This window comes from Hypanus sabinus, chromosome 1, assembly GCF_030144855.1.
Source record: "Hypanus sabinus isolate sHypSab1 chromosome 1, sHypSab1.hap1, whole genome shotgun sequence".
Classification (NCBI taxonomy): Eukaryota; Metazoa; Chordata; class Chondrichthyes; order Myliobatiformes; family Dasyatidae; genus Hypanus; species Hypanus sabinus.
In genome coordinates, this window is record NC_082706.1 from 10,470,959 (window position 1) to 10,490,299 (window position 19,341).

Sequence of the window (19,341 nt, forward strand, 5' to 3'; positions counted from 1 at the left end):
TATCTGAGGAGGGAGGGGAGGTGGACAGTCAACATTTCAGTTTGAGATCCTTCCCCATGGCCAAATGGTCAGTTTGGGTTCAGTAAGTTGACACAACTTTTCTTCCTAACTAGTCTTCCCTCTTGGTCCGTCTCACAAGCTTGCATGGATTTCAGGTGGCCTGAACTGTGTACAAGTGTAATGCCATCCTTTCATAAGGACCCAAGAACTAGGATCAGGAGTAGACCATCTGGCCCATCGAGCCTGCTCTGTCATTAAATAAAATAAGATCACAGCTGACCTGGCTGTGTACTCAGCTCCACTTACTTGCCCTTTCCCCATAATCTTTAGTTCCCCTGTTATGCAAAAATCTGCATTTTAAAAATATATTTCATGAGGTGACCTGTGCAGCTTTTCCCTGGGCAAAGACTCTCAGATTCACTACTCTGTGGGAAAAGCAATTTCTCCTCATTTCTGTCCTAAATTTATTCCTCTGAATCGCGAGCCTATGTCTTCTAGTTACTAGTTGAAAAAATTTCTTACCTTTGTCTTAATTATCACTTTCATAATTTTATATGTTTCTATAAAATCCCCTCTCATTCTTCTGAATTCTAGCAACTCATTCTCTCCTCATCCTAATACCCTCACCTCTAGGATGAACCTGGTGAACATCCTCTGCACTATCTCCAAAGCCAGTATATTTTTCCTCAAATACGGAGGCCAGAATTGAACGCAACACTCTTCAGCCTCAGGACTCACACTGCCAGGTTCAGGAACAGTTACTACCCTTCAACCATCAGGCTCTTGAACCGAAGGGGATAACATCAATCAACTTCATTTGCTCCATCATTGGAATATTCCCACATCCAATAGACTCACTTTCAAGGTCTGGATATTTCATACGTTCTGGATATTTATTGCTTAATTACTTATTATTATTTTTTCTTTTTTATTTGCACAGTCTTGTCTTTTGTGCACTGGTTGAACGCCAAGTTGGTGTGGTGTTTCATTGATTCTGTTATGGTTATTATGCGATAGATTTATTGAGTATGCCAACAAAGAAATGAATCACAGGGCTGTACATGGTGACATAAACGTACTTCGATTAAAAATTTACTTTGAACTTTAAAAACTTTTCCTTCACAATTTTAGAGATTTTTAATGGTTGTTGTCAAGTCCCATCCAAATTCATTATACAGAATGAGGAACTGCACACGCTGGGAATTGGTACAACACACAAACACTGGAGGAACTCAGCTGGCCAGGCAGCATCCATGGGAAAGAGTACAGTCGCTGTTTCGGGCTGAGACCCTTCATCAGGTCGAAAGGGAGATTTAAACTTTTTCAGGCTTGGCATCCCTGGAAGAGACTTCGTAGTGTAGTAGTCCAATCACAAATAAGAGAAAATCTGCAGATGCTGGTATCCAATTCGGGCCGAAATGTCAACTGTTTACTCTTTTCCATGCATGCTGCCTGACCTGCTGAGTTCATAGAAACATAGAAAGCCTACAGCAGAATATAAGCCCTGTGCCAAACATATCCTTACCTTAGAATTTACCTAGGGTTACTTATAGCCCTTTATTTTTCTAAGCTCCATGTATCTATCCAGGAGTCTTTTAAACAACCTCATTGTATCCGCCTCCACCACTGTCGCCAGCAGCCCATTCCACACACTCACCACTCTCTGCGTGAAAAAACTTGCCCCGACATCTCTGTACCTACTTCCAAGCACCTTAAAACTATGCCCTGTTGTGCTAGCCATTTCGGCCTTGGGGAAAAAACCTCTGACTATCCACACAATCGATGCCTCTCACCATCTTGTACACCTCTATCAGTTCACCTCTCATCCTCTGTTGCTCCAAGGAGAAAAGGCCGAGTTCACTCAACCTATTCTCATAAGGCATGCCCCCAGACCAGGCAACATCCTTGTAAATCTCCTCTGCACCCTTTCTATGGCTTCCACATCCTTCCTATAATGAGGCGACCAGAACTGAGCATAGTACTCCAAGTGGGGTCTGACCAGGGGCCTATATTGCTGCAACATTACCGCTTGGTTCCTAAACTCAATCCCACGATTGATGAAGGCTAATGCACCATTTCCTTCTTAACCACAGAGTCAACCTGCACAGCTGCTTTGAGCATCATATGGACTCAGACCCCAAGATCCCTCTGATCCTCCACACTGCCAAGAGTCTTACCATTAATACAATTAATACATTGAAATGAGGAAGAATAGTAATTACATTTTATTAATTGTGATCATTACAAAAGTCATTGGAAAAGGAAGCCAGATATGCTCCCAGCATGTTACAAAATGCATGATTGGAAGTGGCAGCTGATTCCGTACAGTCTGGTATCGCGGGATCCACAGCATTGCGCTTAAGAAAGACCTGATCTGCATTAGGATCAGATCAATATAGATCAATTCCATATTGTGATTGCACCAGGACCACGTGATCTAAAGACACCCTGACCTTTCTTTCACAGCCACTTTTAAAAACACAAGAATAAAATGCATCAGCCCAGACCCATCAACTCAACCTAAAACGTCCATCGTTAATTCACAGATGCTGCCCGAATCGCTGAGTTCCTCCAGCATCTGCGTGTGTTACTCTGGATTTCCAGCATCGACAGAATCTCGTGTTTAGAATAAAATGCACGACTTTCGAAATTGTATATAAACTCCAGTCAGGGTGTTATACCCTACCAATCAATATATCTTGAACACTGCAAGGTAACAGTAAATCCCGTTTCTCTTTTCAAACCACCCTCCTCCAACAATGTCAGATGGTTCACAATGACTTGCATCGTTAATGCACCAAAAAGTACACAAAAATGTCCCTCTCCTTGAGGAAGTGCACCTCTCATCTTTGTGACACAAGAGATTCTGCAGATACCGTCAATCGAGAATAACAAATAATAGAACAGAATTCGGGAGGAGTTCGGCAGGTCGGGAATAAACAGTTTATGTTTCAAGCCGAGATCCTTCCATCAAGATGGCAGATGAAATACAGATAAAAAGGTTTCTGCCAGGAAGATCTCTCACCTCTCGTGGTTAGACTGAGAGCCACTCGGCTCACAGGTGAAATCAGAAAGCCATCAATGCAGGGCGCCTGGGATTTAAATAAATCAGTGGATTGCACTCTTTGCTGTATTGCATTCCATTAACATTTCACTTTGACATATAATTATATACCACCAAATTCAACTAAACCGGCATCGGGGCGCTTACCGGAGGGAAGGAATTTAGGGATTGGGTTCATATCGGGATAAATCTGGCGAGGATGAGATGAAGCTGAATTTGACCCACACTCGGCACAATTCGGTGAGAGGATGCGGATTTCCTTTTAAAAGAAATAGCAGAAAGATGGCGATGTTAAGCGAGTTTTACAAAGCCAGGCCGGCCCTTAGGCCGCAGTCACTAATCGAAGCCAAGCCCGCATTTAGAGGGTTGCAAAGTTCTGTGACAGAAGTTAAAATGTTGTTCTTCTAGCTTGAATTGGACCTCACCACGGCAGTGGAAGAGGCTGCATACAGACAAGTCAGAATGGGAGCAGAATTGAGAATAAAACTGATGTACAACAGGAAGCTCAGTGTCGTGCTGCATTCAGAACACAGGCATTCCACAGAGCAATCACCCAATCTGCTTTTGGTTTCTCTGACGCAGTGCGGACAATGGCGTGAACACCAAATGTAATGCACTAGATTGGAAGAAGTTCAAGTGAATTGTTGCTTCACTTGTTTGGGCCCTGAGATGGAGGGAAGGGAAGAGGTGATTTGCTCTCCTCAGAAGGTGCCTTTGGACGAGACGTGGTGGTGAGAGCATGGACTGGTGAGCCCCAGTGAATGGTCTCTGTGAAATGCAGAAAGGGGAGCAGAGGACAGATGATCAACTGATCTGACTTGTCTCCACTTGGTCTTTTGCCTTGAGGTTCACCTCCCCAACACCCTCTCTTCATCTGTGCTTTGAAAACTGTAAACCCTTTCTCCCCAACTCTGAAGAAGGATCCCTTAGTATTGGTGAATCTTTGGAGTTCATCGCCACAGATGGCTGTGGATGCCAGTTGATTGGGTATATTTAAAGCAGAGGTTGATATGTTCTTGATTAGTAAGGGCATCAAAGGTTACGTGGAGAAGGCAGGAGAATGGGGTTAAGAGCAATGATAAATCAGCCATGATGGAATGGCAGAGCAGACTCAATGGGCTGAATGGTCTAATTCTGTTCCTTTGTTTTATGGACTCAAAACATTAATTGATTTCTCTTCCACAGATGTTACTTGACTGGTTGAGCTTTTCCAGCAATTTTTGTTTCATATTCCAACATCTACTCTTTATTTATTTTCCGGCAATGAGTCGGATTGGATTTGCCCTGCTTTTCATGTAGATGCCTGAGGAATTTTCCACACTGTCAGGTGGATGCTATTGTTGTAACTGTACTGGAATGGTTTAGCTGGAGATATAACGTCGCTCTGGAGCACGGGTCTTCCGTGTTCAGTTCTACAGCTCGGGAAGGTGCTCATTTTTGTAGCCTTTGCCCTGTCCAGTTCTCTGAGCTATTTTCCTGTTCGAGAGGAAAATAACATGATTAAAGAAGGCATTTTTTTTGTTGCTTTCCTCTTTTAGCTGAGAGGTGGACGAGAAGAGCAGGTAAGTTATTTTGGGACATTACCTTGTCTGCATACAATTCTGTTTAGTAGAGTAATGGAGGGGATGCAGAGGAATTTTGCGACTATAGAAAATTCAGCTGTGAGAAAGATTGATTGGGAATAGAGGTGTATAAAAATCTGTTGAACTAAAGGAAGACCATATTTCCTTTAGTGTAAGAGTGATAAACTCCAGAGGACAGAGATTTAAAAGTAATTGGAGGAAGTATTTAGAGCAAAGGTGAGGAAACCTTTTTCACATAGAGAATAGTAGAGTCTGGAACTTATTGACCCGATAGATAACAAGTGCAAAAAGCCATAAGACATAGGAGCAAAATTAGGCCATTCGGCCCTTCAAATCTGATCACCATTTCATTATGACTGATCCATTTCCCTCTTAACCCTATTCTCCTGCTTTCTCCCCATAACCTTTCATGCCCTAATTAATCAGGAACCTATCAACTTGCACCTTAAATGACCCACTGACCTGCCCCCACAGCCACCTGTGACAAAGAATCCCACTGATTTACCACCCTCTGACTAAAGAAATTCCTCATCTCTGTTCTAAATGGACGTCCCTCTTTTTGAGGCTGTGGCCTGTGGTCCTGGACCATTCCTCCCCCTCCCCCTCCCCCCAAAAGAAACATCCTCTTAAAATCCATTCTCCCTAGGCCTGTTAACATATGATGGGTTTCAATGAGATCTCCCCTCATTCTTCAAAATTCCAACAAGTACCAGCCCAATGTCTTCGATTGATACTCATATGATAAGCCTTTCATTTTTAGAATCATTTTCGTGAACTTGCTCTGAACACTCTCCAGTGTCAACGCATTCTTTCTTCATCCTTCTAGTCCTCTTGAAATGATTTTGCCTTCTTCACCCATTCAACATCCAAATGAACCTTCAGGGAACCCTGCAAGAGGACTCCCAAATCTATTTGCACCTTGGATTTTTGAATTTTCTCCTCATTTAGAAAATAGTCTATGTTTTTATTCCTTCTACCACAGTGCATAATCATACAATTCCCAACATTGTATCCCATCTGCCACCTTTTTGCCCATTCTCCTAATCTGCCAAAGTCCTTCTGTGGCCTCTCTGCTTCCTCATCATTACCTGCCCCTCCACCTATCTTTATATTGCTTGCAAATTTGGCTACAAAGCCATCTACTTCATCATCACAGACGCCTGTGGGACACCACTAGTCACCGGCAGCCAACCAGAAAAAGCCCCCTTTATTCCCACTGTTTGCCTCCTGCCAATCAGCCAATACACTATCCATGCTAGTATCTCTCCTGTATTACCCTGGGCTCTTATCTTGTTTAGCAGCTTCATGTGCACCACCTTGTCAAAGGCCTTTTTAAAATCCAAGTGCAAAACATCCACCGATTTTCCCGTTGTCTATCCTGCTTGTTTGTTCTTCATTGAATTCTATCAGATTTGTCAGGCAACATTTTAACTTCAGGAAATCACGCTGACTTTGGCCTAATTTGTCATGTGCCTCCAAATACCCCCAAACCGTATCCTCAACAATTTACTCCCAACATCTTCCCAATCACTGAGGTCAGGCTAACAGGCCTATAATTTCCTTTCTTCTGATTCCCTTCCCTTCTTGAAGAATGGAGTGACATCTTCAATTTTGCAGTCCCCCTGAACCATGCCAGACTCTTATTGATTCTTGGAAGATCATTCCTAATGCTACTATAATCTCTTCAGCTACCTCTTTTAGAACTCTGGGATGTAGTCCATTGTGTCCAGGTGACTTATCTATCTTCAGACCTTTCAGTTTCCCGAGCATTATTCCCTAGTAATAGCAACTCCACTCACTTTTCCCCTTGACATTCTCAAACCTCTGGCATCTTACTAGTGCCTTCCAGTGAAGAATGATGCAAAATACTCATTCAGTTTGCCATTTTTTGTCCCTCATTGCCACCTGTCCAGCAGAATTTTGCAGCTGTCCAATATCTACTCTCTCCTCTATCTTATTCTTTATATATCTGGAAAAAAGCTTTTGGTGTCATTTTTGTTATTATTAGCTAACTTACATTCATATTTCATCTCCCCCCATGTTTTTTTTAGTTGCCTCTGTTGTTTTTTAAAAGTCCCAATTCTCTATCTTCCAACTAATTTCTACTCAATTATATGCCCTCTCTCTTGCTTTTATGTTGGTTTTGACTTGCCTTGTCAGCCATGGTTGCATCACCTGCCATTAGAATACTTCCTGTTCTTTGGGATGTATTTATCCTGTGCCTTCTGATTTGCTCTCAGAAACCCCTGCCACTGCTGCTCTGCCGTCATCCCTGCTAGTGTCCCCTTCCAATCAACTTTGGCCAGCTGCTTTCTCATGCATCTGTAATTCTCTTTACTCCACTGCAATACTGATACACCAGATTTCAGCTTCTTCCTCTCAAATTACAGGGTGAATTCTATCATATTATGATCACTGTTACTTTAGAGTTCCTTATCTTAAGCTCCCTAATCAAATCCAGTTCATTACACAACATCATTCAGAATTGCTGATTCCCTAGGGAACTCAATCATAAGCTGCTCCAAAAAGCCATTTTGGAGGCACTCCACAAATTGGGATTCTCTTGGGATTCAGCATCAGCTTTATTTTCCCAATCTATCTGCATATTGAAATCCCCCATGACTATCATAAAATTGCCTTTTTGACATGCTTTTTCTATCTTCTGCTGTAATTTGTAGACCAAATTCTGGCTACTTTTCGGAGGCTTATAAATAACTCCCTCAGCCCTTTCGTTCTTACCCTTGCAGTTACTTAACTCTACCCCAAAGGATTCTACATCTTCTAATCCTATGTCTCCTCTTTCTAAAGATTTGATTTGATTTTTTACCAGCAGAGCTACTCCTCCTTCCCTGCCTACCTGCATGTCCTTTTGATAGATTCTAAATTCCATATCCTTGGATATTAGGCTTCCAACCACAACCTTCTTTCAGCCATAATTCTCTGATACCTACAGCATCATACCTGCCAATCATTAACTGCACTAAAAGATCATCTGTCTTATTCCATATCTTGTGTGCATTCAAACGTAACACCTTCAGTCCTGTAATTGTCACTTTTCCAGTTTGTCTGTTACACTGCAACCCATCCCACAGACTGCAATTTTGCTCTATCTTCTGCCTGTCCTTCCTGACAGTCTCACTATACACAACCTCTGCTTGTCAACTAACATCTCTGTCCTCAGCCCTATCACTCCAGTTCCCATCATCTTGTCAAATTGGTTATAACCCACCCTATCAGCTCTAGCAAACCTGCCCACAAGAATATTGGTTCAGATGTAGCCCATTCCTTTTGTACAGATCAGACCTTTCTCAGAAGAAATCCCAATAATCCACAAGCCTAAAAGCTTTTTCCCTGTAACCTTTGGCACAGGGAAATCAAGAATCTATCCATCTCTGCTTAAAATATACCCAATGACTTGGCCTCTGTAGCCACCAGTGACAATTAATTCCACAGATTCACCACCCTCTGCCAACAGAAATTCCTGTCATAGAGGGTCTTTGAAGAAATGAGATGTGCATGGTTATGTTGGGAGGTTCATCATCAATGAACATGACAGTAATAGCTTGATAATGTGTTATAACTTTTTTATGTGTTTCTTTTTTGATTTCCAGTCCAAGTTTTATTTTCATATTACTTACCTCAAGATCAGTACTGGTTGGTCTGAGTGTGTAAACTGGGAAATACTGCAATTAATTGTTTGACCTGACACATGATACTATGTGCAATTTTTGCTTACATAAGTAACTTTCTTGCAGAATATAATGCTTTCAACTTTTTGTGCACTCCTGTCAGGGTACAGGGAAGCGGTACGAGCGGCAAGATTTACAAGTAATTGACATCTTGCTACAAATGATTACTTTATTTGAGGCTTCAGGACTGAAGAAGAGTCTTGGCCTGAAACGTTGACTGTTTGTTTATTTCCATAAATGCTGCCTGGCCTGCTGAGTTCCTCCAGCAATGTGTGTGCGTTGCTTCTTCCCATTATTTCTCTCAAGGGTGAGGGTGAGCATTCAGAAGTGTTGGTACATATTGTTAGCAATGATATAGGTATACGTGGTGAGGAGGTAGTGAAGAGAGATTTTAGGAAGTTAGGCAGAAAGCTGAGAAACAGGACCTCTAAAGAAGTAATCTCTGGATTTCTGCCTTTGCCAGTGAGGGTCAGAATTGGATGATTTGGCAGGTGGATGGATGGGTGAGGAACTGGTGCATTCAGATTTATGTCTAATTGGAATCTCATCTGGGCATGGCATGACCCATACAAATGGGGAGACTGAACTTAAGGGGGACCAATATCCTTGTGGGCAGGTTGACTTCAGTTGATTGAGTGGATTTAAACTCATTTGGCAGTGCAACTGGAACTGGAGTGATAGTGCTGAAGATGAGGTAGTTGGTTTACAAACAGAGGCAGTGTGTAGTCAGACTCCGAGCAAGGTGAGGCTGATGAAGGGGCAAAATTGCAGTCAACAGGATGAGTTGCAGTGTGAAAGGTGAAGAAAATTGACAGACATTGTATCGAAATGATAGCCAGGAAGGCAGACAGGGTGGCGTGGCTCTATTTGTAAAAAATAAAATTATATCATTAGAAAGAGGTGATCAGGGGTCAGAAGGTGTTGAATCATTGTGGATAGAGCTAAGGAACTGCAGGGGTAAAAGATTCTGATGCTAGTTATATACAGACTCCCAATCAGTAGTAAGGATGTGGTCTACAAATTACAATGGGAGATAGAGACTGCATGCCAAAAGGGCAATGTTACAATAGTCACGGGTGATTTCAATATGCAGGGAGATCGGGAAAATCAGGTTGGTGCTGGATTCCAAGTGGGGGAATTTCTAGAATGCCTCCGAGATGGTTTTTTAGAGCAGCTCATGGTTGGGCCCACTAGAGGATCAGTTATTCTGGATTGGGTGTTGTGCAGTGAACCAGAATTGATTAGAGAGATTAGATTAAAAGAGCCCTTAGGGGCAAGTGATAATAATATAATTGAATTCACCCTGAAACTTGAGAAGGAGAAGGTAAAGTCAGATACATCAGTATTATAGTGGAGTAAAGGAAATTACAGAGGCATGAGAGAGGAGTTGCCAGAATTGATTGGAAAAGAACACTGGCAGGGATGACACCAGAGAGCAGGAATTTCTGGAAACATTTTGGAAGGCACAGGATAATTACACCCCAAAGAGGAAAAAGTATTCTAAAGGCAAGATGACACAACCATGGCTAACAAGGGAAATCAAAGCCAACATAAAAGCCAAAGAAAGGACATATAATAGAATAAACATTCGTGGGAAGTTAGAGGACTAGGAAGCTTTTAAATACAAACAGAAGGTATTAAGAAGATAAAGATGGAAAATGAAAGTAAGCTAGCAAATAATATTATCGAGCATACAAAAAGTTTCCTCAGATACTTAAAGTGTAAAAGAGAGGTGGGAGTGGATATTGGACCAGTGGAAAATGATGCTGAAGAGGTAGTAATGGGGGACAAGGATGAATTGAATAAGTATTTTGCATCAGTCTTTTCTCTGGAAGACACTTGCAGTACAGTGGAAGTTCCAGGCATTGGGGGCATGAAGGGTGTGTAGTTACAAAAGCTAGAGAGAAGGTTCTTGGGAAACCGAAAGGTCTGAATGTAGATAAATCACCTGGACCAGATAGTGCACACCCCAGGGTTCTCAAAGATGTGGGTGAAGAGATTGTGGAGGCATTAGCAATGATTTTTCAAGAATCACTAGATTCTGAAATTGTTTTGGAAGACTGGAAAATGGCAAATGTCACTCCACCCTTCAAGAGAGAGAGGCAGAAGAAAGGAAATTATAGGCCAGTTAGCCTGACCTCAGTGGTTGGGAGATGTTGGAGTCGATTGTTAAAGATCAGGTTTTTGGGGTACTTGGAGGCACATGATAAATTAGACCATAGTCAGCATGGATTCCTCAAGGGAAAATCTTGTTGGAAAAATCTGTTGGAATTCTTCGAAAAAATAACAAGCAGGATAGACAAAAGGAGAATTGGTTGATATGTACTTGGATTTTTAGCAGGCCTTTGACAAGGTACCATACATAAGGCTGCTTAACAAGATAAGAGCCCATAGAGTTACAGGGAAGATTCTAGTATGGATAAAGCAGTGGCTGATTGGCAGGAGGCAAAGAGTTGAAATAAAGGGAGCCTTTTCTGGTTTGCTGCTGTTGACTAATGATGTTCCACAGGAGTTAGTGTGTGGACCTGATTCTTTTTACGTTATATGTCAATGATTTGGATGATGGAATTGATGACTTTGTTGTAAACTTTGCAGATTTTACAAAACTAGTTGGAGGGGAAGGTAGTTTTGAGGAAGTAGAGAGGCTAAGAAGGACTTTGACATATTAGAAAAATGGGCAAAGAAGTGGCAGGTGGAATATTGTGTCGGGAAGTATATGGTCATGAACTTTGGTAGAAGAAATGAAAGGACAGTATTTCCTCGGTGGAGAGAAAATTTAAAAATCAGAGGCGCAAAGGGACTTGGGGGCCCTTCTGCAGAATTCCCTAAAGGTTAATTTGCAGGTTGAGTCTGTGGTGAGGAAGGCAATTGCAATGTTAGCATTCATTTCAAGAGGACTAGAATATAAAAGCAAGGATATGACATTAAGTCTTTCTTAAGTGCTGGTGAGGCCTCACTTAGAGTATTGTGAACAGTTTTGGGTGGAAAAACATGATGCTGCTGCTCAGGTGCATAGTTCACGATCAGAATCAGAATTATTATCACTGACATATGTCATGAAATTTGTTGCTTTGTGGCAGCAGCACAGTGTGATACATTAAAAAAACAGAAATTACAGGGAGAATCAGCTGACACATGATTATCGCAGCCTTGACATGAGCAGATCTGGAAGCTGTTGGCAATAGCTGAACCAAACTCTGACTATATCCCAGTGTTCGGCAGATATGGATTGAACTGATTTGTCATTGATGCAAAGTGATTTCCCACCTCTGCTGCTGCATGTCTAAAGGAAAGAACAGGAAGTTCACTACTGACTTGTGAAGGGAGTACAGTAACACAGATCCTGCTACCTGGAGGTATTGCCATGACTATTTTGATGGAATGAGTCTCATTTGACAGAGTGCCATGCAACAGCAGCAATTATTTAATTTGCCTGGAAATGGCACCAACTGATCTTATCAACTGTTCTCTTCAGTTTTGTCCTTGCGTTCTGTTCGCTGGAACACTGACAATGATTCCCATAGGATGTTGCAGAACTCACTGTATTTTTGTTATGACCTTGCCTTATTTTGTTCAAGCATTCTGGCTGATGTTTCAAATGTTGCAGAGCTGAGAAGAGAGATAATTTACTGTGTTTTACAGCCATTCCAGGTTGCAGAAACTGGCTGTTTGTCTTGTTTCAGGCTGGAAACATCAGTGTGTGATTCCCAGGTCTTAATTTTGTAAAATGTTTTTGAGTGGATTCAACTGCGTAAGACCTTTGGTCAGTCCTGAACACTGAAGGAGGGTGGTCTGGGGATTTGGGGTGTTTTTTGGATTGGTTGAAATAATTTTTATAAAATAGAGCAAGAGTAAAAATTATCACTGAAATATTTCCCTGACTGCTTCCTACCTTTCAGCTCATTTCTGTCAACCAGGGTAAATAAAATTTTCAGAATTGTTTAAGCATTGAGCAATTGGTGTCAGTATGAATGCTGCGTTGTTGATATAACTGAACAAGCCTTAGCCACCTGAAGAGTAATGCCATATGTGTGTATATTTTTAAGCATTTGGCATTATTATATATATATTTTTTAATCTACTTCTCTATTGCTAGTTCCAATTCCTTGCTTTCTGCAGATATAGCTTTTACTTTGTGTCTAACAAATGTACAAGCCCGGATGGTGGTGATCGACAATCTTATTTGATCAGGATTTGGTCCTCAGGGAACTGTTTGTTTTGTGCATACCCTTACCCTGGCACACTTTGGATAATGGAAAACTAATTAAATTTATAGTTTTATAGTTCAGAGTTGCACAGTCACACAGAACAAGGCAGCAGGCCATTGACATCCCAAGTCTGTCTCAACTATAGAGTACATCTTTGCATGAACCCTACACAATCCTGTTGTTATTCTCCTCAGATTCTACTAGGGACAGTTTACTGGGGACTTCAACCTACAAACCTGAACATCTGTGGGATGTGGAAGGAAACTAACAGCACCTGAGCAAAAGCCACATGGTCACAGCAGGAACATGTAACCTCCAAACGGTCGGAGGTTTAGGTTTAAATCTGGGTCACTGGCCAGCATTCTATAGCGGGGAAGATGGATTCCTTATAGGAAAGTCAAATGAGGAAGAAGCGGACTGTTGGGTTGTGTTGACATTTTGCTATGGCATTGTGTTTTGACATCAAATCATCGAGAAGTACAGAACAGAAACAGGCCCTTTGGCCCAACTAGTTCATGCTGAAACCACTTAAACTGCCATCCTGTACTGGGACCAAAGCCCTCCATAGCCCTACTATCCATGTACCCATCCAAACTTCACTTAAACATTGAAACTGAGCTTGCATGCACCACTTGTGCTGGCAGCTCATTCCACACTCGCACAACCCTCTGAGTGAAGAAGTTTCTCCTCATGTTCCCTTTTTAAAATATCTCTGCAAGGGCTCTGGCAATTTCCGCAATTGCCTCCCATAGGGTCTGAAGGAGCATCTTGTCAGGCCCTGGGGATTTATCTACCCTGATTTGCCTCAGGGTAGCAAACACCTCCTCCTCTGTAATCTGTACAGGGTCCATAAAGTTGATGTTGCTTTGCCTCTGTATTCATCCCCTGAGTAAGTACAGATGCAAAAAATGCATTTAAGATCTCCTCCATCTGTTTTGGCTCCACACATGGATTACCATTGTGATCTTCCAGAGTACCAATTTTGTCCCTCTGGGTCACTGGACTCCACTTTGAGGAAAATGTTTGCATATAGGAACCTCAAATGATGGAAGGGCTGACCACAGGGCTGTGTTGATATATCTGCTGTGGTGTCATGTTTTGTTTGGGTAGGAAAGGCTGTGTTCTCAAGTTGATTTGTTTATGATGCCTTCTACAGCAGGGAAGTGTTGAGCCTTGTATGACTGACTACTTGAGGCAGGTTCAGCAGCCAGATATTGAAGGGTACGAGAATGAACCACAACTCTAAAAGCTTATTTAAGAAACAGAACATGATTTTAAAGCACTTTAGTCTGCTGAATTTTTACAGTTGATGAAATCAAAACCCCAATCAATATTTGTCATTGAAACTCTGCGTATATAGCATCTGGCAATGTTGATTCGATGGAAGTAAAGGATTACCAATAATCTCGTCTCTGTAACATCTCACAATAAAAGAGATTGCATTGAATGCACAAGCTACAGCAACACAAAATTGCTTAAAGGAAACATGCAAACACACAAGCAGAATCATCATTTAACTGGTACTAAAGGAAGAGCCTTTGCATTTTTTTAAGTATTCAATTTCTGTTGCCTTCCACCAGTGATATGAAATTAGCCCTGTTTCCAGCGGTGTTTCTTACAGTAATCAACAGCCTAAAAAAAAATCCAAATAGAAATAAGATATTTTTGTATTATCAAATTCACAATACTCTTTCATTTTACAAGCACCTGATCTTTAAAATTGCTTACATTTTTCTTAAGTTCCTCTAGATTGATTATAACCTGTTATGGGTAACCCTAGGTAATTTCTGAATTAAGTACATGTTCAGCACAGCATTGTGGGCCGAAGGGTCTTTATTCTGCTGTAGGTTTTCTACGTTTCTATGTTTGTTAATTTTATTTAGTGATACGGCATGGTAGCAGACCCTTCCAGCCCAATGAGCCCATGCTGTCCAATTGCACCCATACGCCCAATTAATCTAGTAACCAGCAGGTCTTTGGAATGTGGGGAAACCAGAACACCTGGAGTAAACTCACGCAGTCATGAAGAGAATGTACAAGCTCCTTGTAGACAATGGTGAAATTGAATCTGGGTCACTGGCACTGTAGTAGCATTAGGATAACTGCTATGCTACTGTGTCTTGTCACCATTTTGGCTGCATATGGCATGCTGCGTGACAAGAAGGGCAATGTGTTTTTTTAAGTAGAGAGATAACTGCAAGGTGTATCTGAAAGATCAAGAAAATGGCACAGAAAAGGAGTTGAGGCGGGCATATATCATAGTGAACGGTGGGGCAGGCTTGAGAAATGGAGTGTCCTACTACCCCTCCTAACTTTTCTTTTGTGAAAGAACACAAGAAGTTAACGTGAGGGCATACCGAGTAATTAAGATAAATGTTACTTTAGCCCACAGCGAAAAAAAAGTCAGAGTACAAGTATAGAGATGTCTTCCTCTAATTATTTAGATCCCTGGTGAGACTGCATTTGAATTACATACAGGTTCAATTTCCCTACCCAAGGAAGGATCACAGTGACTTATCCAACTTGATGCTTTCCAAAAGCTCCAGCACATCCTTTTTCTTAATGTCTATAAGCTCAACCTTTTCATTCCACTGTAAGTCATCCCTACAATCACCAAGATCCTTTTCTGTAGTGAATACTGAAGCAAAATATTCATTAAGTACCTCCACAATTTCCTCTGGCTCCATACACACTTTTCCAATGTCACACTTGATTGGGCCTATTTTCTCACAACTTATCCTCTTGCTCTTCACATACTTGTAGTATGCCTTGGGGTTTTCCTTAATCCTGTCTGCCAAGGCCTTCTCATGGCCCCTTCTGGCCCTCCTAATTCCATTCTTAAACTCCTTCCTGCTAGCCTTATAATCTTCTAGATTCATATCATTACCTAGTTTCTTGAACCTTTCATAAGCTTTTCTTTTCTTCTTGACTAGATTTTCAGCAGCCTTTGTACACCATGGTTCCTGTGCCTCACCATCCTTTCCCAGTCTCATTGGAATGTACCAATGCAGAACACCACACAAATATCCCCCGAACATTTGCCACATTTTTGCCGTACATTTCTCTGAGAAAATTTGTTCCCAATTTAGGTTTCCAAGTTCCTGCCAAATAGCTTCATATTTTCCCTTACTCCAATTAAACCTGTCTGTTCCTGTCCCTCTCCAATGCTATGGTAAAGGAGATCAAGTACAACCTCTCCTCTTGTAGGCTTATCTACATATTGTGTCAGAAAACCTTCCTAAACACACCTAACAAACTCCACCCCATCTAAACCCCTTGCTCTAGGGAAATGCCAATCAATATTGGGGAAATTAAAATCTCCTACCATGACAACCTGGTTATTATTGCATCTTTCCAAAATCTGTCTCCCTATCTGCTCCTTGATGTCCCTGTTACTATTGGGTGGTCTATAAAAAAACACCCAGTGGAGATATTGACCCCTTCCTGTCCCTATCTTCCACCCATAGAGACTCTGTAGACAATCCCTCCATGACTTCCTCCTTTTCTGCCACCGTAACACTATCTCTGATCAACAATACCCTGCCCTCACCTCTTTTGCCTTCCTCCCTGTCCTTTCTGAAACATCTAAAGCCTTGAACTCTTAAGTAGCCATTCCTGCCCCTGAGCCATCCAAGTCTCGGTAATGGCCACAACATCACAGCTCCAAGTATTGATCCATGCTCTAAGCTCATCCGCTTTGTCCATGATACTCCTTGCATTAAAATAGACACATCTCAAACCATCAGTCTGAGCGAATCCCTTCTCTATCACCTGCCTATCCTCCCTCTCACACTGTCTACAAGCTTTCTCTATTTGTGAGCAAACCACCCCTTCCTCCATCTCTTCAGTTCTGTTCCCACCCCCCAGCGATTCTAGTTTAAACTCTCCCCAATAGCTTAAGCAATCCTCCCTGCCAGGATATTAGCCCCCTCAGATTCAAGTGCAACCTGTCCTTTCTGTACAGGTCACGCCTGCCCCAAAAGAGGTTCCAATGATCAAAAAATCTGAATCCCTGCCCCCTTCTCCAATCCCTGAGCCACGCATTTATCCTCCACTTCAGTCTATTCCTATACTCACTGTCACGTGGCACAGGCAATAATCCCAAAATTACTACCTTTGAGGTCCTGCTTCTCAACTTCCTTCCTAACTCCCTGTAGTCTGTTTTCAGGATCTCCTCCCTTTTCCTACCTATGTTGTTGGTACCAACATGTACCACGATCTCTGGCTGTTCACCTTCAGGATATCGTGGACATGATCAGAAACATCCTGGACCTTGGCACCTGGGAGGCAATCTACCATCCGTGTTTCTTTCCTGCGTCCACAGAATTGCCTGACTGACCCCCTAACTATAGAGTCCCCTATCACTTCTGCCATAATCTTCCTTTCCCTACCTTTCTGAGCCTCAGGGCCAGACTCTGTGCCAGAGTCTCAGCCACTGCTGCTTCCCCCAGGTCAGATGTGGGAAGTCCAGGAGTACTTATTGTAAAGGGGGACAGCCACAGGGGTACTCTCTAGTATATGACTCTTGCCCTTCCCTCTCCTGACTGTTACCCTCTTATCGGTTTCCTAAGGCCCCGGTGTGACTACTTGCCCATAGCTCCAATTACCTCCTCACTTTCCCTGATCAGACGAAGGTCATGGAGCTGCATCTCCAGTTCCCTAACACGGTCCCTAAGGAGCTGCTGCTTGACGCACCTGGCACAGGTCTTGCCGTCCAGGATGCTGGCAGTCTCCCGGACATCCCACATCTGAACACATCCCAGTACAGAACACCGGCCTCACAGACATACTTTCTATTCCTATTCTTCACAAGTAACTTACCTTGCCTCAACCTGTTATCGCTGAAGCCCCATTAATGCCAAAGCCCTCCTGTTCTGACTCCCTCTACTCTGTCTCCCGCTCTATAAAGCTGTCTTATTTTAAAACTGTTCCTGCTGGTCTAACTCACTGGCATCCATGCGCCTGCGCAGTCGTTCCTTGATCTTTGTTCCTGATAGCTGTAACACACTTGTGGAAGAATGAGGTTCTGTTCCCTGAGATTGCATTGGGCTTCATTGGAAAAGAGTAAATAATACATTATCTATCTGATGTCACGATAGTATAGTGGTAAGCATGACACTATTACAGCTCGATGCATTCCAAAGTTCATTTCCAGAGCTGTCCTGTCTCTGTATGTCCTCCCCATGAAATATGTGGGGTTTCCCTAGTTGCTCCGGTTTCCTCCCACATTCCAAAGACATAGCAGGTAGGTTAATTGGTCATTCAAAAATTGTCCTGTAACTAGGTTAGGGTTAATTGGGATCGTGGGGTTGCGGGGCCGGTGCCTGGAAGGGCCTAATCTGTGCTTTATCACTAAATAACCGTTGCAGAATACCTTGTTCCTGTTGTAGTCATGGTGGCTCTAGTGCAGCCCCCCTGATATTGGTATAAATTATATTAAGGTCTTTAAGTTGGATGCGACCACAGTGTGAAAGGCAGGCTCTCGGATCCCAGTTTTGTTGGTTCAGTGCAATACTCCAGGAGGAAAAATAAACAATCAGATCTGTTTGTCACCCACTGTCTTCTTTTTTATTTCTGGCTGCTAACACTATTCCTGTATCACATCAAAAAATGACGTTTACTTACATGACACTTGTCAGCTGTTTTTCGGTCCTTACACCACTGTGCTGGTCCACAAGTACATTCATTCTCTCCAAGCAGTCGTTTAGTCTGTTTCCTTACACAGAGGTCCAGTTCCTATCAGTAAATCAGAGGCATAGATAGGGTGGATAGTCAGTACCTGTTTCCCAGGGCACCAATAGCAAACACCAGAGGGCATATGTACAAAATTAAGGGAGGGAAGTTTAGGGGAGACTTCAGGGATAAGTTTTTTTTACACAGAGGGTTCTGAGTGCCTGGAATGACTTGCCAGGGATGGTGGTGGAGGCTAAAACATTAGGGGTATTTAAAGAGCAGGGAATCTGCAGATGCTGGAAATTCAAACAACAACACACACAAAATTCTGGTGGAACACAGCAGGCCAGACAGCATCTATAAGAAGAAGCACTGTCGACGTTTCGGGCCGAGACCCTAGTCCTGACGAAGGGTCTCGGCCTGAAACGTCAACAGTGCTTCTCCTTATAGATGCTGCCTGGCCTGCTGAGTTCCACCAGCATCTTGTGTGAGGGGTATTTAAGAGCCTCTTGGACAGGCACATGGATAAAAGAAAATTAGAGGGTTATGGGGTAGTGTGGGTTTAGTACTTTTTTTAAAGGATTATATGGGTTGGCACAACATGGAGGGCTGAAGGGCCTGTACTGTGCTGTAGTATTCTATGGTTCTAAATGTGCAACATTACACTAGTTAAAATTATTTTGAACCATTATGGGTTTGTACAACTCCAAAAGATCATGCTGGAAATATTCAGCAGCTGAAGAAATAAACAAAACTATCACTTCAGGTTGATTAAAATTACTTTTTGCCGAAACTAGTAAAGGTTTGGAAGCAAGTGTAATTTAATTAGAGAACAACTGGGAAAATAATGGAGTGAAGTCAAGATGGCGCTAAGTGGCGACTCCTCTGTTTGCATCTTCAGAAACATTTATATCTTTGATATCTCTCTTTTCCCTTTTCAAGGTTCTTCTGAAGACTCTGGCCCGGAGTTACTCTCTGACTTTGGTTCTCTGTGGGAATGGGTCCCGCTCTCAGGGCTTAAAACTGGCTGCTTTTCAATATCTCAAGGAAATGGCCTGAAAGGTGAGCCTGTCTTTTTCCCTTATTGGGGGGGGGGGAAGAGAGAGAGAGAGGAAGGAGAGGAG

General features: G+C 42.4%; 1 protein-coding gene across 6 annotated transcripts in view; it reads right to left on the reverse strand.

Moving 5' to 3' along the window:
- Positions 1-19,341, reverse strand: part of LOC132391313 (prosaposin-like) — a 122,222-nt gene that overhangs the window by 19,384 nt on the left and 83,497 nt on the right. For 2 of the 6 annotated variants that reach the window (XR_009511173.1, XM_059964346.1), the window contains exon 6: positions 18,170-18,280. Coding sequence is in view for 3 of the 6 variants with exons in the window: in XM_059964346.1 (XP_059820329.1) it covers positions 18,170-18,280 (111 nt within the window). In the remaining 3 variants the exon portion in view is untranslated. Of the gene's footprint in view, positions 1-36; positions 3,324-13,026; positions 14,177-18,169; positions 18,281-19,341 lie in introns of those variants that run through there. The other 4 variants (XR_009511168.1, XM_059964336.1, XM_059964358.1 and 1 more) reach the window with 4 other exon arrangements.